The sequence below is a fragment of the Myodes glareolus genome, chromosome 1, assembly GCF_982192425.1.
Source record: "Myodes glareolus chromosome 1, mMyoGla1.1, whole genome shotgun sequence".
NCBI classification, from domain to species: Eukaryota; Metazoa; Chordata; class Mammalia; order Rodentia; family Cricetidae; genus Myodes; species Myodes glareolus.
The window spans coordinates 14,857,381-14,881,414 of NC_142026.1; the positions used below are offsets into that span (position 1 = coordinate 14,857,381).

Sequence of the window (24,034 nt, forward strand, 5' to 3'; positions counted from 1 at the left end):
GGAGTTGGTTCTTTCTCTCCACCAAGTGGGTCCCTGGAGTCGGCCTGGGGTCGTTAGACTTGAAGACAAATGGTTTCACGAGTTCACCAGCCCAGTACTCGCGATTTTAATGCCTCAGAACAAAGCCTTACCTAGAGAAGCAGGGAGGGAATTGTGCGCATGCTCACAGCCCATGAGCGGGGGTTTCCCCGCCTCTTGCCCGCCGAGCCGGAAGTCTAGGCCTAAGAGCCACCCGGAACTGAGTTGCCGCACTGTAGGTTTCCGTCCGGGAAAAGTAACCAAAAGGCCCGTGGACCAGCGACATGGCGTGGTCCGGTAGTAAGGTACTGACAGCTGGCCTTTGTGCCTTACGCAAGCCTGGGATCCGCAGAGGGTGGTTCGGTAGCAGGAACTGTGGGCTCGCAACTGTACCAGTCTGAAGGATGGATGCCCCAAAGCGAAAAGCTTGGGGTCTGGAGTTGTGCATTTGAGCCTTATCCACCTTCACGCCCCTGTTATTCTCCCTCTTGCTTCCTCTGCTCCTCATCCTCCCGCCGTCCCTAGTTGCCTTCCTTCTACTTTCTATCCACGCCACCTCCTAACGCAGGCACCCCTTACCGCTTCTGAACCTGGGTTCTTAAAATCTATGTAAGAATCTATATACTATCCAGGATTATCTCCTACGCGACAGGCTTGTAAAACTTGAGATAGGGATTCTGTGAATAACTCAAAAATGTAGTGTCATATTATTACCTTCCTAATAATTTAGTTTCTCGACTTTTTTGAAAGCTTACTGTGTGAAGCACAGAGCTAAGCCTTTTATTCCAATTTCATTAAATGTTCACACCAACTCCTGAGATGAGATTATTGTCTTTAGCTTTGTAAGTACAAGAACCAAGGTACGAAGAACTGAAGTGTTCAGAACGTGGTCACGATTTCCATAGGTGGTAAAATACAGATGTGAACCCAAGCCATTTTCAGAGACCTGAAAAAAAGAAATCTGCCACATTGCTAAGAATCTATGACCCCTGGCTTCCTTGATTGATAAAGGAAATTACAGTGAGTTTTAAAGTGATATTCTGACCTCCAGAGAAAGTGTAATTGCTATTCATTCATTCATCCACTCACCCATTCATTTAATACAGGCAAACAAGATAGGGTTTGAATAACCAGTCTCTGTTTTCCGCCACCCCCACTTGGGAAATTTTAATTAAATTATGAACTCATTATGATGTTGCTCTCCTCCTTTGCTCTTTCAGTTCCTGAAAACTCTGTAACTCCTGTGAAGGGCTTATTTGTGGCAGATGTACCTGAAAGCTGTATTGCTTCCGTGTAGAAATGAGTCGCTGTACTCCCCAAGTCTCTCGTCCCTGTTTTCTTAATGCTTCCAGAAAATGAAGTATCACAGACATTCTTCCAGACCAGATTTTTCATACTGTGAAATTCTTTGATGTCTTTTTCTGACTCTCTAATTCTTGACAAAAGACTTCTGGTCCTTTAGTGTTTGCTAGTTTATAAATAGGTTTTGTGGACATGTAATAAATAAACACAGCCAGCGTATTTTGTGATTCTTTCTTAAAAAAAAGATTTTGATGTTGAGGGAAATCCCTATGGGGTATAAATTGAATTCCTCTGTAAGGTACTCTGTAGTTTATTACTGTTCATTCCCAAATAAATTGTCATTGCTTCTGAAATCTGTTAATATCACTGCATCATATGGTTCCATTTTTATGGGGGGCGGGATTTCTCTGTCTCTGTGTAACAGCCCTAGCTGTCCCGGAACTAGCTCTGTAGACCAGGCTGGCCTGGAGCGCACAGAGATTCACCTGCCTCTCCCTCCCGAGTGCTGGGATTAAAGGTGTACAGTACCATTTCCCAGTGTGGCTCCATTCTTTATGAACTAAGAGAAAATAGACCTTTTTTACAACACACAAATCCCTTGTGTGTTGTAAAAAAGGTCAGATTTAGGGGTCATCTCTGTAGCACAGGAGGTCATGCAGGCTTTCCAAACACCTCTAAAGACATTATAACTGACTCCGAAAAGGGTACCTTCTTCATTGGTCCCTTTTAAATCTTTCTCTCATATATGATGCCTAGAATTGCTCATAGTTTGTCTGCTCAGCACAAAGCACAGATAAGGCTGGTAGGATCAAGACTGTTAATCTGTAAATAGTCTTAGACCTCATGTAGTCCACAGTTTTATGCCTGACTGCATTAACAGCAAGGTTAAGTGGGAGTTAACATTCCCACAGAGTCAGAACTAATTTGTTAGTGGAGATGGGACTAGAACCCAGATCTTCGGATTGCTAATCTAGTGTCTTGAATACATTATAGTGCTGATAAAACTTAACATGCTTGTGAGGCTAGAATGTTGCAGCCATATCGCCTTGTTGACTCAAACCTCTAATTTACTTTAAAATTATGAGTTTTTAGCTCAGGTCTTTTGAAGTTTATAGTTGAATACATTTTGTATGTAAAACACGTAAAGCTTCACATGTGTCCATTTAGCATTTAGTTTGTTTTGTTTCCTTAGCCCCTGTGATAGTATTACTCACCAGTTTGACAAACTGTAGAATCACAGGCAAGATGGGCCTCTGGGCCTGCCTGTGGGGAGATTGTTTTGGTTATGGTAATTGATGTGAAAAGACCCAGTAATAGGAAAAGAAACTCAAGAGAGTTCCAGTGTATGATTGAATGGTCTGGTGCCGTTGCTTGTGACTGTGACTTTATTACTCACAGGATTGACTCCTTCGTCTAGCTGGCTTTTAGGGAATAGTTGGCCCTTCACAGGTCCTCCAGAGTGGAACGTTGTATGTCTGACATGCATTCTGTCTATAGCACGTGTCCCTTTTATCGGTCCTCTTCTACATACCAGCAGAATCTTTGCTGATAACTTCTTTCTTTCTTAGATACTTTATTTTTGGGACTTGTTTCTAGGCGGCTGTTGTGCTGTGTCTGGACGTGGGGGTTGCCATGGGTAACTCCTTTCCCGGTGAGGAATCCCCGTTTGAACAAGCAAAGAAAGTGATGACCATGTTTGTCCAACGACAGGTAAGTTTCAGATTAACTTTAAGCTTATAAGCCATGTTTTGAACACTCATTGCCTTCAGTGCCTAGCATAAGACCCTGGCGTCCTCAGTATTTCCAGCCTGTGTGTTGCAGAATCTACTCAAGCCTGCCCTACCACCAGAGCCTGGTATTATTTGCTTTTCCTGATCTGGCCCCTTGTTAGCTGCGACAGTTGTAAGCAGAAACAAAAGGCAATATAAAATGTTTAAAAGAACACTTCCTGGAATCAGATGATTTGCTTTACTCTGTCATTCACTGACCCCATAATCTTCAGCAAGCCCTTCATTGTGTTTGTGCCTAGCCCAGTTATTGTTCAGTACATGACAAACTACCCCAAGCTTAGAATCTTAATGACCTTAGGAAGGAGTTGTTCATGGTTGGCGGGTTTAATGGGATAATGAGGTAGGCTCAGGTGGGGGGTTTCCAATCCCCTTTCCATTAGTTGCTGCAACAAAAACTTGAAAAGAAACTTAAATATAGAAAGACTTATTTTGGTCACAGTTCAGAGTCCAGCAGCCATGGCTGGGAAGTCATGGTCATAAGAGCTTAAGGCCACTGGTCGCATTACATCTGCAGTTAGGGAACAGAAGGAGGCCAGGCAAAGGCTACAGTTCCGCTCCCTTTCTTCTTGTTGATTAGCCCAGGACTCCAGCACTCAGGAGGTAGGGTTAGTCTTCCTACCTCAGTTAATCGAGATAACTCAGAGATTTGTAGCTCATATCAACTTGGCAATATTAGCCTTCACACCCACTTTTACCTCCAACTTTTTTTTTTTTTTTCTAATTGAGAAGGGTCTTTCCTTGTAACTCAGGCTGGCCTGGAACTCCCAGTTCTCATGTCTGCCTCCCAATTCCTGGAATTATAGGCGTAAGCTGCCATTTTGGTAGATTTTTTTCCCATGACACCTCTTACACCATTGCACATGGACAGAGGCTGGGGCTGGAGTTATCTGAAGGCTCACTTGGTGTGGATGTCCAAGATGGCGGCCCACAGCTCTCTGAATGATGCTTCATGGCAGCTGTGAGCTCAGCTGGGGTTTGCCCGTCAGAGACCCCTCACGTACAGCCTCTTTGTGCAGTTTGGGAGCCTCACAAGGTAGCAGCTACTTTCTTCTTCTTCTTCTTCTTCTTCTTCTTCTTCTTCTTCTTCTTCTTCTTCTTCTTCTTCTTCTTCTTCTTCTTCTTCTTCTTCTTCTTCTTCTCCTTCTCCTCCTCCTCCTCCTCCTCCTCCTCCTCCTCCTCCTCCTCCTCCTCCTCTTTTTCTTCTTCTTCTTCTCTTCCTTTTTTCTGAGATAGAGTTTCTCTGTGTAACCCTGGCTGTCCTGGAACTCAATCTGTAGACTAGGCTGGCTTCAAGCTCACAGAGATCTGCCTGCCTCTGCTTCTGCCTCTCAAGTGCCGGGATTAAAAGCCTTCACTACACTGCCCAGCTGGTAACAGCTACACTACTTCTAAGGAGTATTCTAAGAGGAAGTAATTCCCAGAGGACCTGCCTATGGTTGTTATGGTCTAGCTTTAGAAGTCCCAGAATGGCTTTTTTTTTTTTTTTTTTGTAGCTCTAGCTGTCCTGTCCTGGAGACCAGGCTGACCTTGAACTCACAGAGATCCTTCTGCCTCTGCCTCCTGAGTGCTGGGATCAAAGGCATGCTCCACCACACCCAGTTTCCCAGAATGCCTTTTTGTTGTTTTGTATTTGCTAGTAAGTCATTAAGGCCAGCTCACAACTAAGGATGGAGAGAGAATTAGACTTTTTTTTTTTTTAAATTAAGACATAGCCTGCAAATGTATGGAGGAAAGGAATGCATGGTGGCTATCATGGGGACATGTAACGTAATGCTTCAGTGCCCTGTGTCAAAGTAAGAAAGTGATCAGGCAGTCACTTTGAGGAATAACGTAGCTCCGTAACCCGGGTGTGGTGGTGTGTGCCTGTAACCTCATTCCTCAGGAGGCTGGCACAGATGAGGTCAGCATGGGCTGCACAGTGAGTTTCAAGCCAACATGGGATATAGGAAAGGACTCTGCCTCAAAGACAGCAGTCCCAGTTTAATTTCTGTTGCTGGTAGAAAGAAAAAAAAAACCAAAACAACAAAAGCCTAATGAAAAATGGCTTAGAGAAGAAAGGGTTCATTTCAGGTCACTGTTCCAGGCTGGAGCCCATGGTTCTAAGGAAGTGGAGACAGGAACTAGCAACCGCTAGTCACATCTAGCATAAAGTCGGGAGCAGAAGGAGAATGAAGTGTGCATGCTTATTTGTGCTGAAATGAAAAGAAGTCTGTAGGTAATAAAATATCTGCTTAGTGGCCTAAGAGACTGCTCAGAGGTTAAGAGCACTGACTGTTCTTCCAGAGGACCTGGGATCCATTCCCAGCACCCACATGGTGGTTCACAACTATCTGTAACTCTAGTTCCCGGTGAACCATACTCTTTCTGGGGTACCAGGCATGAATGTAAGCACACATACACACAGACAAAACATCCATCTAGATATAATAATAAAATGATTTTTTAAAAATTAGAAAGAAATTCTGCTTAGAACCTAATTGTCATTGCTAGTAAGTCCCATGTTCATTCAGTAATATCAGGTGGCCTGGGGAACCTTTCTAATGAGATATGATCTTCCTGCCCCTTGAAGGTTAGGTTTCCTTTCCTTCTAGGCTGCTCGCATACAGTCTTCAACTTTTGGATGTTCCGTCCTAGGTATTTTCCGAGAGCAAGGATGAGATTGCTTTAGTCTTCTTTGGTACAGACAGCACAAATAATGCCCTTGCTGGTGAGGACCAGTACCAGAACATCACAGTGCACAGACACCTGATGCTACCAGATTTTGATTTGCTGGAAGACATCGAAAGCAAAATCCAACCAGGCTCTCGACAAGCTGACTGTATCCTTTTTGTGCCCAAGAAGTCAAGAAATTTCCAGTTATCTGGAAAATCACAGTTCAGTTTGGTGAGGCTCTCCCAGAGTTTCAGCTCTGAACATCTGGGCATGTTTTCCCTGAGGAAGAGAGGGAGGGGAATTAATATGGAATTAGCTAACTAGTTATTAATGCCCAGCTTCAGGCCTTCTGGTCTCTTGCTCTTTCTGTTCCTTGTGGTATTGAGAGGTTGGGAAGTGTAGGGTAGGGGAATCATAGGGAAGGAGTGCAGTGTGGACTGAGGAGAGGGCTTGATGCTATGCTTGTCGGTGTGTTTGGAGCTTGGCTTAGAGTTTTAGTGCTGTGAAGAGTCGCCATGACCACGGCCACTCTTAGAAGGAAAACATTTCACTGGGGCTCACAGTTCAGAGGTTTAGTCCATTATCTTCAAGGTGGACAGTAAGGCAGCACACAGATAGACAGGGTGATGGAGTAGCTGAGAGTTCTACATCCCGGTGCACAGGCCTGGCTTGAGCATTGGGAGCCCCAGAGTCCACCCTTAGTGACACACTTCCTCCAACAAGGCCACACCTCCCAATCCTTTCAAATAGTGTCACTCCCTATGAACCTCTGAGAGCCATTTTCATTCAGACCACCACAGAGATGAGAAATGTATATTCAGAAGAGTATGGCATTAACTTTCTCTGCCCTTCTGAAGCATGTTTTTATGCCACAAAATCACGTTAATAGTCAAGTTGAGATTTCTCATATCTCCCAGAGGCTTGTTCTAATTTTCTTTTCTGTTGGTGTGGTAAGACACTGACCATAATCAACTTGAGAAGGAAAGGGTTTATTTTAGCTTACAGGTTATAGTCCATTCTGGAAGGAAGCCAGTGCAAGAGCTCAGGCAGGAGCTTGAAGCACAAACCAAGAGAGGAACGCGGCTTACTGGCTTTCTCCCCAGGCTCTGGTTCAGCTACCTTATTTAAGGTCCACCTGCCCAGAGACGGTACTGCCCACCGTCTGGGCCCTCTTCCATCCCTTGGTAACTAAGAAAATGTCCCACAGTCACCTCAGCAGCTAATCTGATGGCAGACAGTTTTCAGCGGAGGTTTGGCCTCTCAGGTGTGTCACGTTGACAATCAAGATTAGCCGTGAGCCTGGTGGTGGTGGTGGCGCACGCCTTTAATCCCAGTATTTGGGAAGCAGAGGCAGGTGAAGTTCTGTGAGTTGGAGGTCAGCCTGGTCTACAAGAGCTAGTTTCAGGACAGAGCTGTTACACAGAGAAACCCTGTCTCAAAAACCAAACCAAACCAAAACAAAAAAATTAGCTATGAAATGAAACCCTGTCTCACCATCCCCCCCACAACACCCAAGAGTGGGGTCCTAATTTTAAGGGTGTATTAGTATTTTTCCCTAAATGATTAGTAGTGGTTCTCTTGACCACTGGGAGGTGCTGCTGTGTTTGGAGTGACATGCAAATGATGTGTTATGACCTGCTCCGTATTTAAGAATGGATGATGATTACTAAATAGGGTTCTAGACATTGTTAAATGACATGTTCTTGTTAAAACAATGTGCATGAACTCTTTTGTGTTTATTTTCTTTTTCGCACTACTTGTCAGGATGTATACATTGATAGATAGCATTTATGAAGTAAAATCTGGAAGGGGGCACAGGGGCAAGCCTTTCCAAGTCACCCACTGTCTACCGTTGTCAGTAGAGGGGGCTTTCCTGGGAGAAACTGCTCTGTTCCTGCCCTTAACCAGCTGAGTCCTGGACGCCCTGATCGTGTGCATGGATCTGATTCAGCGGGAAACCATGTGAGTGTCTCACCTAAGGTGTCCAGACGTGAGGCCTTCTGGGGAGAGCTTGAGCTGCTGTGTTCAGTATTCTGTATGGTTTGCTGTTAACACAGTAGCTTGCTAGTCTAGCAGGAAGACTTTTTGGCAGAACTCAATGCCCACTTTTCTAGTTGTAGAAAGTTTAAAAGGAAGGACCACATTTGGTGGGAGTTTCTCTGGGAGAATGAGCTTTGGCATCTTTCAGTTTTCTTATTTGACTTAAACTAATTACCCCAAATCTTTAAAAGAACTAAGTGATGTGATCTATAGTGATTGTTATGCTGTACACAGTAATTGTAGTCAACATCCTGACCATTATTTGTTTAATTACTGTGTCTTGAAATGTGTGTGCCCTTGAACACATGGGTGCTTTGTTAGGAAAGCCGTTTTGTGCTGACATCCCAGGTCTGAATCTGGATCACTTTAGCTCAGTCTGAATCCTCTGCAAAATCCTGCAGCTAATCCCATGTTTAGGACCCCAGCAGGACATTTGGAAAGTGAAGGTGCTGGGCTGACATCTTCAAACACCTGAGAGTGCCTTGTTTACATTCTGAGGCAGGGTGAGGGTGGAGGTAGGAGGTGGGGGAGGGAAGTACAGGCATGGGGTGGGGGAAGGGATTGTTTTAAACTACAGTGCTATGAATCAGAGCTAGGGGACAAGAATATTATATTTTGTAATGCTGAGCCAAGTGTGAACCATATAAAGTTGGTTATGTATTTAATGGGAACTTAACTGAGCATTAAGAGTATGTGGACGTAGGTGGACTTTGAGAGTATAATCACACTTATCAGTATATCTATATTCAGTCGTTAGCCTCTTGCTCAATGACCAATTTCCGCTCCTAGAAAAAAATTCAAAAGAATATTTTCTTTAAAATCATCCTTTTTTCAGAACTAGGGAGACAGAGGCAGGTGGGTCTCTGTGAGTTCGAGGCCATCCTGGTCTACAGAGTGAGTTCCAGGACAGCCAGTGCTACACAGAGAAACCCTGTGTAAGAAAAACCAACAACAGCAATAATCAAAAATCACCTTTTTTGGTATTCTTGTATTTGTGTGTGTTTGTGTGTGCATATGCACATGTACAGCACACGTGTGGAGCCAGATGACAACCTGGGAGTCAGTTCTCTTCTTCCTGTGTAAGTTCTGGTGACTGAACTCAGGCTCCAGGCTTTCAGGGCAGCCGTCCTTATCTGCTGAGCCGTCTCCCTAGCCCTCAGAGAATGCTTCCTAATGTGACCACTCTGTCTTTTAGAGGGAAGAAGTTTGGGAAGAAGCACATTGAAGTGTTCACTGACCTCAGCAGCCCGTTCAGCCAAGATCAACTGGATGTCATCATTTGTAACTTGAAGAAATCTGGCATCTCCCTGCAGTTCTTGTAAGAGCTCAAGAGTAATGTGTAGGAAATCTCGTTCCTTTATGCAGTGAGCAGGGCCCTGTGTAGATGACTTACAGGAACCTCCTCTTTCGGCTAAGTAGGAATCTGCCAGGTAGGTGACCGATTGGCCACCTATCAATTATACTTGTGTCCATGGAACTGTTTGAGCTGTGATGATAAAGATAAATGAAGTAGTGATACAGGGAAACTGAGCTTGATAGCAAATTACAGATTTTAGACCTAAAAAGATCAAGGAATTAGAAAAACATCTTTTGAGGATGTTCGGTTTATTTCCTGTCTGCATAGACGACATTAACAGACTTATATGATAGTTGATTTCTCACGTGGCTCAGAGAATAATGTCTAAAGACAGCAGTAGGCTGAGGGTAGACAAAGCGTAACGTTAGGAATCAATTCATAGCTATGTAATGTCTATATTTAACCCTTTCTCAGGGTGCAGACACATAATAAAATGTAATTTTTTATGTGTGCTATAAGATTTGGGGAGAAAAATGTGTATTTTATAGTTGATAAGGAAGAGATCCCTTCACCTCACAGTAACTTGAATTCCTCTCTAACATTTACTTTCTTTCTCATACATCCCCACTAAAAAATTCTTGTCACTACGCTAATCCTTCCTGCTGCATTTAAAACCCATTTCTTCTTGTCCTATTTTTGGCTGGAGCAGAGTAATGCTATAGGATGTTGAATTATTAATCTGATCAGGGACGTTCATCTTTCAAATTGAGCCCTGCACTAAGAAGTGTTCAGAGTGGGCGCCATTGGCCTCTGAGACTGCCTACCATAGGGAGTTAAGAACCCCTCTTGCATGCATGTATGCCCGACTTAAGACTGCTGGGCACATCTTCCTGTGGGACTGTACAGAAGAGCCCACCAAACTGGCGCTTGTTAAGATGGCGCTTCAGAGAAGTTAAGTGCTTGTCAAGTGACACTTCTCGCAGACCCGAGGTTCTCTCGGCACTTCAGAAGCCGGCTTAGCCCAGTTTCCTGCTCGTGGTCTCAGGAGGCCTCGTGTTTGAGGCCTAATGTACTGCACTTCTGCGATGTCACTTGAAAGAGCTGCTCTTTCTCTTTTAGAAATGAGTACCAGAGTAGGATACGCAGAAGGAAGGCGGTCCTTTCTTCCGCTTGCCTGTTAGTTGTCTGGTGGCCTTCCGCCCCTCGGAAATGTTTTCTTAAATGTTTTCTTCCTGTACTGCAGACCAGCGCCTGCTGTCCGGTATATCCGTGCATCACCATCACCTTAGTTTCCTTTAAAACATACTGTTCTGTGGGCATAGGTTTTCGCTTCCTCTGTCCAAATGCAGCAACAAATAGAAATTGTTACTGTAACTTTTTCTAGGGTAGATTTCCTTATGCTTCACCTTCACATTATTTGTGTCTTCTTGGTTGATGCTACAGTAACCGTCGGCACCTGATGCAGAGTGTCTGCCGTGCAGGTGGGAAGTGCTTTAGCTTGATGTGAATACAGGTCTTGTGGCTCATGCTAAGAAAGTGGAGAGAAAGGTTACCCAGAAAGCCTTATTTTGAGTATAGCAAGCCGAATGATTGATTGTCTTTAAAGTATCCATTGTATAAGGGTGACCTACAGAGTGTTGGGAGAATGGAAAAGATTACCTAATTCAGCCCTCTGGTTTGCAGGAATAAAGTAAGGTGGTATGCTATAGCCCAAGAGTGTCACCCTGTCAGTTAGGTGACTGGGTGACTCTGGTTCAGTTATTTCATTTCACTTGTTTTAATTCTTAGTGGAAACATAAGTCCCCATTGCCTTAGTATATGAGAAATCAATGCTATTGTTTAGATGAAATCATATCTAAATTACCAGATGTGATATTATGCCAACATGTATTTGGGTGTCTTTCAGTTTGCATATAGATTGATCATTTAATGTTTTAAACTTAATTTTTATTTTCTATGTTTGGATGTCTTGTTTGCATGTATGTCTGTGTACCACATGTGTGCCTGGTGCCTGTGGAGACCAGAACAGGATATTGGGTCCTGGGAACTGGAGTAGCACATGGTTATAAACCACCATGTGGGTGCTGGGAACCAAAATGGGTCCTCTGAAAGAGTAACAAGTGCTTTTAACCAGTGAGCCATCTCCCTAACCTCTGGTTATTAATATGTTTTGTTATTATCAATCCTAACCTGGAGTTAGCCTCATTTCAAACAAATAACTAGAGAGAAACATAATAGAATTGGACTTCTCTCTAGCAATATTCTATTTCTATATAAGATCTTTTTTCTTTTTTCTTTTTGTTTTTTTGAGACAGAGTTTCTCTAGCCATCCTGGAACTCACTTTGTAGACCAGGCTAACCTTGAACTCACAGAGATCCACCTGCTTCTGCTTCTCAAGTGCTGGGATTAAAGGCATGTGCTACCACGCCCAGCTTCTGTATAAGATTTTAATGTGTACAATAACATTTGAATTTTTAAGTAGTTTATGTTTCACAGCCTCTTATTTATTATTGTGATTATTTGCAGTGTTGGGGTTGGTTTAGGACCTCGTGTATGCAAGGCAACCACTCTATCACTGGCCACATGTCCTCAGCTTCATGTCCTTATTAAATCCCCATAGGAACTCTGAGGGATTGTTGGTGACCTCCCCAGTGCTCTGGTGTTCTTAGTGCATTGCCTGGAACGCTTGTTCTAGGAAGCGTTCCTTCCTGAACTTTAGCCTGTGGCTTTCGTGACCTTCAATGAGTTCTTCTAAATCCCTCCTGTTGATCTCTGATATCTGTAAACGTTTGAAATCAGCGGGTTGAACCCTGAGTCCTTTGTAGATAGTAGAGCTGGGCAATGTGAGCTTGCCTCAGTCGATTGCTATGGCTGTGCAATACAGGGGAGGGAATTTACAAACAGACAGCTCCCCCCCCCCCCCCCCCCCCGCCCTTGCAGAGGTCTGGAGGAAGGAAGTCTGAGCTCACAGTGCCAGCACAGGGCTGGTCTTTGGTGGGAGATGTCTGCCTCCCAGAGGATGCTGTGAGTGTTACATCCTCCCAGAGGATGCTGTGAGTGTTACATCCTCCCAGAGGATGCTGTGAGTGTTACATCCTCCCAGAGGATGCTGTGAGTGTTACATCCTCCCAGAGGATGCTGTGAGTGTTACATGACAGGACAGAAAAGGCTAAAGGGTGCCATCTCTAGTCCCTTGCATAAAACTCAGGGTTCCACCATCACAATAGTCACCTGCTGACCCCCCTCATACTTAAATTTCATCATAAGAAATTTGGGGGCACAGTCCAGAGTAGAGCAGCGTGGAAGAGGCCATTCTGAGAGAGAAAGCAGTACAAAGCAGATGAGGTGACATGGAGAGGTAGTAGTGCGCTCCCAGGACCCGGCCGTTCCATTGCCACCCAGAGAGCCTGCCCTTTAGTTACTTGGTTGTGTCAGCCAGTTTCCCTTGTTACCGCATCCAAGAAGTTTTAGAAATTTAAAGCTTAAATAATCCTCAGGTGGATGCGCGCCACTTGACAGACAAAATTATGGCGTTGCATAAGGTTGACTTGCAGGCAGGCGACTTCCTCGTGTGTTGTGACAGTCACAGAGTTGGAATCCAGACTTGGAACCCAAACTAACCTTCTTTCCTGGTGGTCTTTCCTGAAAGTCTGCCTTTTGCGGTCTGCAAGAGCAGTGAGGCTGGGAGCAGAGGAGATGGTGGCCTGGGCTTGGACCTCCGTGGACCGTCCCTCCCTCAGAAAGGGGTGACTAAGCAGCAAGAGGAAGGCATCCGCATGGTGGAGAGGGTGATGGTGTCTCTGGAAGGTGAAGACGGGCTGGATGAGATCTATTCCTTCAGGTAAGACATGGAGCCACTGGCGGCAACTTTAATCTTCCCACGTGGATTCTTTGCTCAGAGGTCTTCCCGATGCTTTTCTTTTCTGAGTCGTTCTCGACTTAGCAGTCATTCTTTAATAAGTGTTGTGAATTAAAGTCTCAAACCCACCCTTAACCTCCCTTTTATTGGTCAGGTTTGCACAGGGTGCTCACTTATGTCACTGAGGTTTAGGAGGGAGTGTATAGATGCTTCAGAAATGCAGTGCTAGATTTCATCTCTGCGCCACTCTCTTCATACAGTTACAAAACCCATTGTCTTTATTCTTAAGTTCTTTTATTAGTACATATTGATTATTCCTAAAGTCTATAGACTGGTTTATTTCAGCAGTCCCTCTTTCGATTCCAGGTCTCTCAGCCACTGTCCTTTGCTTTTCAGCAATCAAAAAATTCAAAATCAATATAATGGCATAAAGAATCCAGACTCCTTGTGGCTTTTTTTCCTCTTATATTATTTTTACTTTCTCTTTAAAGACTTTATTTTTTTAAAACTATTTATTTTTTCCTATAACTACCTATATCCATTTTCTTTTCATCTTAAACTTGTAAAACACACTGGAATCTATTTAGAGATCTGTCTGGATCTCCTTTACCAGGTGTCTGTAGTCTTTTTGACCGAGCCAACTGTAGACCGCTAAGCTACGTCTGATCCTCTGTGCGCTCTGTAAACCGGCTCTGCGCACTCTCAGGTTTGGTTGTGAAAGCCACGCCTAAAGCAGGTAGCCAGGTTGGAGATGTGCAATCAGGAACTGCATTCACCCTTCCTAGAACTCTAGAATGCCCATGCATGTGCTATGGCAGACATTTTTACTTTGCTTTTCATTCCTACTTAACTTACTGGCTGCTCATGGGCTCACCAGCAGGCATAAAATCTTAAAGGAGCCATATACTTTTTTTTGTTTCCGTTTTTTGCTTTCTCAGGCCTGCATGGAAATACAGACCCACACTGGTATGCCAAACTGTAGTATGATGTTTTACTCTTTTGGCTTTTTGGGGATCCAACGTCAAGTTCCCACAGAGGCTTATTTTTAGTTATGAATGTCTGGCCTTAACTTGGCTTGTTTTTTGCCAGTTTTTCTAACTTACATTAACGCATCTACCTTTTGTCTCTGGGCTTTTCCCTTTTCTTACTTCTATATATCTTCCTTTCACTCTTACTCCACGGCTGGCTGTGATGTCCTCCTCCTTCTCTCTTGCTCCTCTCCTCTTCCAGAGTTCTATTTCTTCCTGCCAACCCCACCTGTCCTTGCTCCTGCCTCGCTATTGGCCACTCAGCTCTTTATTAGGACCGTCAGTATTTTAGACAGGCAAAGAATCACACTTTCACAGAGTTAAACAAATGCAGCATAAACAAAAGTCACACACCTGAAAATAATATTCTACAAGAAGACGGTTTGAGGTGGACATCATGTCCACTTAGCAAAACAGTAGTAGCTTTTTCACTAGGACCTATGACTTCTGTAGCCATAGGCTTTTGATCAGGCTTGCAGTTCCAAACGTGGCTTTTCTCCTGTGGACTGTACTTTAAATTCAAACATGTAGGGGTTGGTCACCATAATAGTCATGCCACTGTTATATCACTGAGCCTGTCATGTCAGTATTACAATACACAGTGTCTGCATAGTGGACTGAGTAAGACTGTTGGTGACTGTCCTTCCAGCATCAGACAAGCGGACAGCAGGGCACAGGCTTCACACTCAGCACTGGTTTGCTTTCTTTATGTTCTGCAGCCAAAGCACATGGTACCTTCTGCAATAGTCTTACCACATGGTTCTGTTGTGCAACAAACAATAATGGCAATAGCCCTATTGTCCTGCGGACCTCAGGGGTTTGCCTTACCAATAATTCATAGGGAGGTGACCTGCCCCTGGGATTTTCATTTAGTAACGCCTGACTTCTGGGACAGTTTTATCACTCACACATGAGACCTGAACCTCTCCACTCAAACTCTTTAAAGTTCTGTCTTTTAATTAGCTTATAGAGCAGTAGGTTTCCTTATACTACTTTTTACTTTATCTGTGTGTTTTGCCTGCATGTATGTATGGGTCCACATGCATATCCATTGCCCACAGAAGTCAGAAGAAGGCATTAGATCTCCTGGAACTAGAGTTACAAACCGTAGTGAGCCACCATGTGGGTGCTGTGAACCAGGGTCTCTGCAAGAGCAGCCAGTGCTCCTAATCCCTGAGGCATCTCTCCAGCCTCCTAAACATCTTTAGTTTGGGTTTACTATCTCATTTCATAGCCTCCCATCTCTACCTCCACGTAAACATTTCCACTCTTAGTGTTCCTCTTCCACCCCCATAATATGTTCTGTTGTATACACACACACACACACACACACACACACACACACACACACACACACAATTTAGGCCTCTTTTTTTTAACCCTCTCATGGGCTCTTTCTGGTTTCCCAGGCCCTGTAAACTCATTTCCTACATAAATGTACATATATAAAAATGAGAAGCACAGATCCATGTATGAAAGAATTTATATTATGTATCTTTCAGATCCTGGATTATCTCATTTAATATATTTTTAATTCTAGCCACTTTCTTGCAGATTTTATAATTCCAATGCTCTTTAAAGCTGAATAAAATTCTATTGTGTATGTGTGCCACATTTTCATTATCCATTTATAAATGGATGGACGTCTAGGCTGGTTCCTTTCCTTACTGTTGTAACTGAAACAGCAATAAACACGGATGTGCAGGTGTGTCTGTGGTAGAGTGTGGGATGCGGATGCCTCGGAGTGATGCAGCTCCATAGCTCTTGTTCTCGCTGATGTCCATAGTGGCTGTACCAGCAAGAACCATTTGTAATTGGGAAAAGTGGTGTCGTGTCTGAGACTGTCAGTGCTCCTTTACTTTTTGATACTAATTTTAGAGAGCATCAAGGGAGTGTATAACATGGGTTTTAATTTGAGGCTTCTTTTTTTTCTCTAACTTTATGCTCAACCTTCCTAATGCTATGACCCTTTAATATAGTTTTTCATTGTTTTGGTGACCCCCCAACCATAAAATTATTTTGTTGCTCCTTCATAACTGTAATTTTGCTACTGTTGTGAATTGTAATGTAAATATATCAGATGTGTGCACCCTGTGAAAGGGTTGTTCCATCCCAAAGGTGTCTCCACCCACAGGTTGAGAACCTGCTGCTTTAAATCAGTAAATAGTTTGACCAAGTCCTGTTATAACAAATAAAAACAAACCCCTCTCACATAGATAAACAACCAAAATCAAACAGTTCAAAGCCAGTATTATTGCAATGTTGTCATCATGAAGGGAAATGTTCACCTTGGTGCTGGAAAGGCAAGTGATTTTTTTTTAAACAATGAAATCCCTGAGGTACAATAAAATAACCCCCATATAACAATAAAAGAAACTTTTTTTTCATCTGTCTATAGATACTGTGGAAGAGACCATTTCTGTTATCCATCTTGTTCTTGGCTAGAGTTGGATATATACTTATTTTGAGCAGAGAATCTGGGAAGGTTTGTATTGTATCTACTGTCATCTGTTTGAGGAGTCACACTTGGCAAAGGTGGCTGTACAGTAGTTTGCCAAGCAGTCAGCCTGTGTTGATCCAGAGTCTCAGGGATAATGCTGCCTTTGTTTAGGAATTAATTCCATCCGTCTGTAGGTACATGAAATTCAGGAGTGGAAGCAAAGTTCTCCACTGAAGTAGGTCAGCAACGGTCTACAGCTGTTGTATTCTCAGCTACAATTTTTAAGAATTTCTGGAGATCAGTAGTTGACAAGAACCACATCGTGATTTTCTAAATATGGAAACCTTTGAAATTATTGGTAAATGGAATGGAATTGTAATTTCTCAAGGGGTCACCAAAGGAATTAGTGAGGAACCCTATAAAATGAGATGCTGTGACTTAGCACACATCCTTGTCACACTGTGTGCAGATGTGTTGTTTTTCTCTGAACTGTGGGAACACATACCTTAAGCTACCGTGCTATGAGCCTGTATAAACCCACTATTTTCTAAGGTATCTTCCCTTCCCCAGCTAGCAGATAACTTATTGGCTGTGCATGTCTTAGTGCTTTAAAACACTTGGGTTCTGGGTCTTGTGTGTAGATAGAACTTTGTCATTCAAAGACAGTGACTATTCTGTTTTAATTATGATTAAGTGGATTTTCAAATTGAGTTTCTCTGATATTGCACATATTTGGTCTTTGTCCTGGTGATGCTAGAAATAAAAACTAAGACTAGAGAGTGAACTTTCAGGCAAAAGTTTTAATTGGAAGGAATAAGGCTGTGGGAAATTATTTTTATATAAAAAAATTTTTAAAAAATCCCAGGTACGGAATCCATACTTCATGATGTCTTGAATGGACTAGTAATGTCTCACGAGACAGATTAGGTCTTGTGCAGACATGATCAAGTTGGCTTTGGTGCACTGTGGACTTCGGAAGTAGGGTTCAGGCAGAACAACTTCTGCTTGATGTGACGTGGTTCTGAGGTTTGGAGTCTGTTGAGATCTCTCTGTCTCTAACTCGGTGGGTAGCGTAGAGTAGTTCTCACCACTTATAGATTCTTCTTTCGTGGACATCAGTCATAAGGGCTGGATTGGACACTTCGCATATATTAGACCAAGACCATTCATTCCTTTTTCTCTTTAAGTGAACACCTCAAATTCCACCTCTCCTGCAGTCTTCTGTTGTGTTTGATTAGAGGCAAATACAACTAGGCAAGTTTCACCCTTGTTGAAATGAAGCGTCAGTCTACATCACATTTACTTTCTTCTGGCCCTTCTCACCATTAAACACTGTACAGTTACCTACTTTACATAAAGATCAAACAGACTGCTGATTCCTTTGTCCCCGGGTAGTCTTTGTGTAACGCTCTCTGGTGTGTGCATATAGAGCATCATGTCTTTTACTTAGGGGAGTTGGCATTAACTAATGAACTGTGAGAAGTGATGCTTAGCCCGGTGCCCTTCCTTTGCTACTGGAACCGGGGCTCTTAGCCTCTTGTATGTTGTTTTCTGGGAGTAGGTGAGTGCCTTGCCTTGTGTCTCAACTCATGGTGAATGTGCTTTTATCATATCCTCAAGGTGTGCTTGGTTCTGAGTAGACATTGGGAATCCCTGGGGAGCTGAGAGGAATGATTGACTAGAGGAGGGCAGGGTAGGTTTTCCTGTCAGGCAGGTGGTTTGAGCTCTACTACTCCCCAAGCCAGCTCACTGCCTCTGGCTCCTTCCCAACCACGACTGGCATTTTCCTGCCGCCCCTTGAGGTTTCTCTCTTTATAGTCAACAGCAGCTCTCTTCTCTGTCTAGTGAAATAAGTAAACCATCTAGTCCAAATGAACATTGGAAAATTGGGTCTTTCATTATGTGTTTTCCTTTATTAAGTGAGAGTCTACAGCAGCTGTCGGTCTTTAAGAAGATTGAGAGGCGCTCCATGCCCTGGCCCTGCCAGCTGACCATCGGCCCCGATTTGTCTATAAAGATTGTAGCCTATAAATCGGTAGGTAGTGAACATATATTCATTTTCAAAGCAGTGTTACCGAGCGGATAAATGCACTTATGTAAGATGCTGACAATTCATGTGTGAGCCATTCAGTGTATAATTACTGCCTTCGTAGCTCCTCTGCCTTTTGATTTCATCTCCGTTTAGCTTTTCATCTAAAAGGCATACGAGGAGAAGTTTTGAGAATTACTTATAATATGGCTTGATTCCCTCCTCTTTCTCTTTCGCTGAGCTGATAATTGATTGTTAACCAGGAACGCAGGCCTTTGTCTCTTTTTTCTTTGAGGAGAAAGGAAGCGTGATGGATTAACTTGTCACTGCGCATCGTAGCAGGGATGTGGGTAGCACACGAGCTCTGGAGACGTGGTCACACCTAAGTCAGTCAGTAGCCGCCCTACAGTGGCAGCATCTACAGAATGCCAGAGGTGTTGACATGCTCGTGTCAGGGTGTGGGCCATCACTCACGTGTGCTCCGATGTCATAGCTCGCTTTCAGGAGTGGACAGTCGCCTTCGGCGATGACGTCAGCTCCCATCTGAGGAGAAACCTGATCCTGTGCTTCAACACAGCTTCTCTGCTTTCTCCCCTCTTTAAATGCATGCTGATAAAGAGAATTAAATCTTAGAAACAAATATACAGGCATATTTTTGTATGTTTAAGGGCTTAATTCCCAAACACATCCTAAGAACCATGGAGGTAATTCCGAGTTGTTCTAGTTTCTGTTGAGGCCGGAAGAGTGTGACTGTGGAAGAGTATACACTCTCTTATTTTCTGTCTCCTGTTTGACTTCTCCCTTTCTTACTATGGGAAAATGTATGGCCTCTCTTAGCTAGGTAATTTGAGGGTTTTCTATAGAAAATACGTGTATTCAGAAGTCATTATGTGCCTGTTGATTACCAGAGGATAAAAGGGGAATAGAGACAGCTATAAGGTAGTCCCTTTTGAAGTAAGCTAACATTTCTATGCTAGGAAAGGAGAGGCTCAGTACTGCGCAGCTGGAGTGATTGTTCAGAGTACGTTAGATTCCCATCCTGCAGTCACTGCTGTCTCTCCTGATGTCTCCTTCCACTATCATCTGGAAATAGATCGTGCAGGAGAAGATTAAAAAGAGCTGGACAGTTGTGGATGCAAGAACCCTAAAGAAGGAAGATGTACAGAAAGAAACTGTTTATTGCTTAAATGACGATGACGAAACCGAAGTTTCCAAAGAGGACACTATTCAAGGTATGTTAATAAGCATCTGTGCTTTTGCCCAAGGAAGATTGTCTTCAAGGGTGGGAAGCAGCCTAAGCTGTTGAGCTGTAGACGTCTCTTAGAGTCACAGAGGTGCAGCTGAGGCAACAGTAAGGTTGCCTGCACTGGGTCCTGTAGGTCAGGGGGAACTTGGGCAAGATGGCTCTTAGGAGATACTTCCGAATTTAAGTGTGTCAAGTGACAGGACTTAGGACTTGGCTTTATTTTAAAGTGTAGGTTCACTAGCTGGGAGGATGCTTATATAAAGGGACCAAGGCAACTTTCCCCTTATTCTTCCAAGTGCCAATTCCAGATTTATATCCTACCAGATGTGCTCATTTAGGGGGAAAGTATTATTTATGATTGTTGTCATGGCTTACACACACTAGGCTCTTTAAAGTTGTACTAAATACACTTCACCCGTTTGCCTTAAATAGTATGTTTAGATGACATCTTTATCCAGAAGATTTGGAAGCCAGCTGGGAATATCTGAATATTCAAGAGCTCAGATCCTCATATGCCAAATGATGCTTAAGACGGTAGCCTGGGTGCTTGGATCAGCTGGTTACCAGGTTGTGCACTACTTGTATTGTTTTAATTTCCCAGTCCTGGACAAAAGCGTCATCTCTGACACTATATCTTACTGCATGTATTTCAGTGCTTGAGGGAATCGGATGGTTTGAAGCTGGTAGTAGACGGAATTATATACAGAATGCAATGAATACTTCACGATTTCTGTTACAGGTTTGAATTTAGTAGCATAGCGTAGAATGTGGATTTTAGAATTGTAGTTGAGCTGGAATCACGACCTCATCTTTAGCTGATCCTTCTATTCTGGCTTACGGACTGGCTCATGGTGTGGAGAAGAGCATGGATAAGGCACAGACCGGGCTCAGAGGGGCCCTATCTTAAGTGGCAGCTTGTATTTTCTCTCTTAATTGTCACAAACTAATGCAGCAGACACTCTTGTCATTTCCGTTTTACACAGAAGCTCTCGTAGTTACTTTGTTATTGCTGTGACAAATATTTGACAAAGCAATTTAGGACAAGAAAGTTTTTTTTTCTTTTTTTGTTCCTGGTTTGAGGGGACACTCTGTTGGGCAGGGAAGGGCGGTGGCAGGAATGCAAGGCCGCTGGCTCTTGTTGCATCTGCACTCAGGGACCCGGTGCTCAGCTCATTTTCTCCTTTTTGCTCAGTTCTGGACCCCACCCGGAAGAGGGCGCCATCCGCACTCAGGGTGGGTCTTCCTACCTCAGTTAACCCAGTGTAGGAACTTCCTCACAGGTAGATCCAGAGCTTTGTCTCCATGGTGATTCCAAATTCCATCAAATGGTTGATTGGCCATCAGAAGGACCAAAACTGAAAGAGACTCGCCAGCATACATAAAGCCACCCCGCTAGCAGTGCCCAGGCCAGAGCTACAGCCAGAGCTGTGCTCCTCTAGGTCTGTCTGCTTTCCTCCACACTGTTCAGCACTGGGGCATAGAGATAGCACTGGGACTGAGAGACAGGTTCAGAATTTATACATGGTTTTAAAATAGCAGATTGAGCCACTGATGTCTGGGGACCTGTTTACATCTGCAGTGTTCAGAAATGTCCCATTAGGAAGACAGAGTGACAGCTGGATTAGAAGCAAGAGGGATAGAGATGAGGAAACCAGGTCTTTGAGTTGTTGCAAGAAAGCTCTGATTATCTGGGCCAAAAAGTTTTTTTCTGGGGGCGGCAGTTGAAGGGAAGCGTTGGACACTGGGTCATGGAGTCCAGACGTCCTGTGTTCCCTCTGCCCCTCATTGTCTACTCACTAATACGTAGGTTGGCCCCTTCTTACCCAGAGAACCCGGCTGTGTGTTAGAATCTGCTCTTTACTCCTGCCTTGTAGAAAACCCGGCTGTGTGTTAGAGTCTGCTCTTTACTCCTGCCTTGTAGAAAAGTTATCTGCACTTTAAGTAGAACTAGAAAACACGGGCAGCTGTGAGCACTTGTGAGATGCTGTTAATTCAGATCAAATGACTGGTGACACAAGGATCTCCAGCACCCGCATAAAAACTAGCAGTGAGGCCAGGCGTGGTGGCGCGCGTCTTTAATCCCAGCACTCGCCTGACAGAGGCAGGTGGATCTCTGTGAGTTCAAGACCAACCTGGTCTACAGAGTGAGCTCCAGGACAGCCAGAGATGCTGTCAAACAACAAAATGCAACAGAAGCCAGGCATGGCAGTGCACACTTGTAGCCCTGGTGCTGGAGAGGTGGAGGCAGGTAGATCCGGGGGCTGACTAGCAAAGTCGCTGGAATGAAGAGCCGCCTGCTCAGGTGGAAACCCTGTCTCATAAAGTAAGCAGAAAACGATAGAGGAAGATGTGTGAAGTCAGCTGCTGATCTCTATACACACTCACAGGTGAGCACACCTGTGTACACACATGCACATATGCGTCCGTGCTCTTCCCCCTACCTGCACACAGATGACTGGGGAAAAGGAAGATGTTTGGTTTAGATACCACACTTGACCATGTGTCATGTGCTTCCCTGTTGACTTTTGTTCTGGAATTTTTGAATTTGTTGTATGAAAATAGATTTTTGTTTTTAAATTAAGTACGTGACCCCAGCAGCCTATCAGGAACAAATAGATACCGGGCCACAGCATCTGCCTCCGCACTTCCACTGTTGGTTCTCGGGCTTTGATGATCCCTCTTGCAGTCACATTGAAGAGATGCTGCGTACTGTGTGTGCACTTTAGGGGCACAGCCTTCCAGAGAGCAGGTGCCATAGCACAGGTTTATGGGTTTGCCTTTTTTATTTTTTTCACTTGTAGGGGGGCATATGAGCCCATATACATCCAACCTAAGACACTGAAAATAAATACAACTAAATTCCAATAATGAAATAAATTGAAATAAAAGTATAGAACTTGTCAACTGGATGCTTTTATGTAGAGTTTGGGCTTCCGCTGAATGGCTGAAGACTTGTCTGTCTTCAGCATGTGCTTTGGACATTTTGTTCTGAAGATTTCCGATGGGCCATTTTCTCTGTGGATCCAGGTTTCTGAGATTATGTTTGCAACTGTGATTGTGTTTACAGCTCCTCCTTGTGCTGTAGTCAACACGGCTGTCTCTCTGAGGACAACTAAGGAGCCGTGTTCTCTACAGTCTTTCTTCTGGGCTGAGTAATTATTAAGGTAACTAGACTGCAGAAGATGCTACTTAAAATTGTAATTAGATTTTAGTTATCTGTATACGATGTATGTGGTTTGCTTCTGCCTCTGCTTCCCCCTTGCTCATGGAGGCAGTAGTTTATTCCAGGGAGCAGAAGAAGGAGACTGCCTTGGAGTGTGTGTGTTGTTGATGTGTGGACAGAGCTTGTTTCAGGCTCCGTATGCCTAACAGATGTTGTGCTCTCCTTCCCCAGGGTTCCGCTATGGAAGCGATATAATTCCTTTCTCTAAAGTGGATGAGGAACAAATGAAATATAAATCGGAGGGGAAGTGCTTCTCCGTTTTGGGATTTTGTAGATCTTCTCAGGTACAGCAATTACTTTGCAGTTGTGAACAAAATGCATGCCTTGAGCTTTTGATTGGTTATTTTATTTACAATTCATACTTATTTCCCATTCAGTCTTCTTAAATGTAGTTTGGGGATGAATGTTACTGTTTTTTTATTTAAAACTTCATAATTTGTGTGTGGGTGTAGATGCATATGTCCACGTGAGAGGACGACCTTAGGTGCCCGTTCATTGGGCACTGAGCTGTGATCTTTTTGGAATAGGGCCTTTTACTGTCATTGAACTTGTCAACTTGGCTTGGCTGGCTGGCCAGTGAGCCCCAGGGATCTATCTTTCTGCCTCACCAGTGCTGGGATTACAAGCACTTGTGGGTTCTGGGAATTGAACTCATGTCTTTGCGTTTGCTATTTGAACTATCTCCCCAGCCCATCATCTTTGATATTTGAAAAGAAAAACCAAGATATAGAGACTTGGCATAAATCTGAAGACCACATTCACTAAGCTGCTCAGAAACTTTCTCACCACCCTGTTGTTTGTAGTTGTATGGCTTATGGAGTCTAGCTTTGAATGTCAACTCAATCTTAGAATATCATTTATTTATTTTTAATATATTGTTTTAAAAATATACTTTTTGTTATGTGTGTGTCTGTATGGCTATGTGTGGGCTTATGTATGTGAGTGCAGGTGCTTGAGGAGGTCAGAGGGGTCGGGTCCCTCCAGAGCTGGAGTTACAGTCAGTGTGAGCCCCTTGGCGTGGATGCTGTGTCAAACTTGGGTCCTCTGGAAGGGAGGGTGTGCTCCTAGCCACGCCGTCTCCCAGGCCAGAATGTCATTGATTTATGTTG

At 43.7% G+C, this 24,034-nt stretch overlaps 1 protein-coding gene across 1 annotated transcript in view; it reads left to right on the forward strand.

Moving 5' to 3' along the window:
• Positions 1–184: 184 nt before the first annotated feature.
• The window catches only part of Xrcc5 (X-ray repair cross complementing 5), an 82,930-nt gene continuing 59,080 nt past the window's right edge, over positions 185–24,034 (forward strand). The window contains exons 1-9 of the mRNA XM_048458974.3: positions 185–323; positions 2,917–3,030; positions 5,745–5,928; positions 7,676–7,724; positions 8,998–9,120; positions 12,750–12,941; positions 18,348–18,462; positions 19,550–19,688; positions 23,097–23,209. Coding sequence (XP_048314931.3) covers positions 303–323; positions 2,917–3,030; positions 5,745–5,928; positions 7,676–7,724; positions 8,998–9,120; positions 12,750–12,941; positions 18,348–18,462; positions 19,550–19,688; positions 23,097–23,209 — 1,050 coding nt within the window. The 5' untranslated portion in view covers positions 185–302. The remainder of the gene's footprint in view (positions 324–2,916; positions 3,031–5,744; positions 5,929–7,675; positions 7,725–8,997; positions 9,121–12,749; positions 12,942–18,347; positions 18,463–19,549; positions 19,689–23,096; positions 23,210–24,034) is intronic.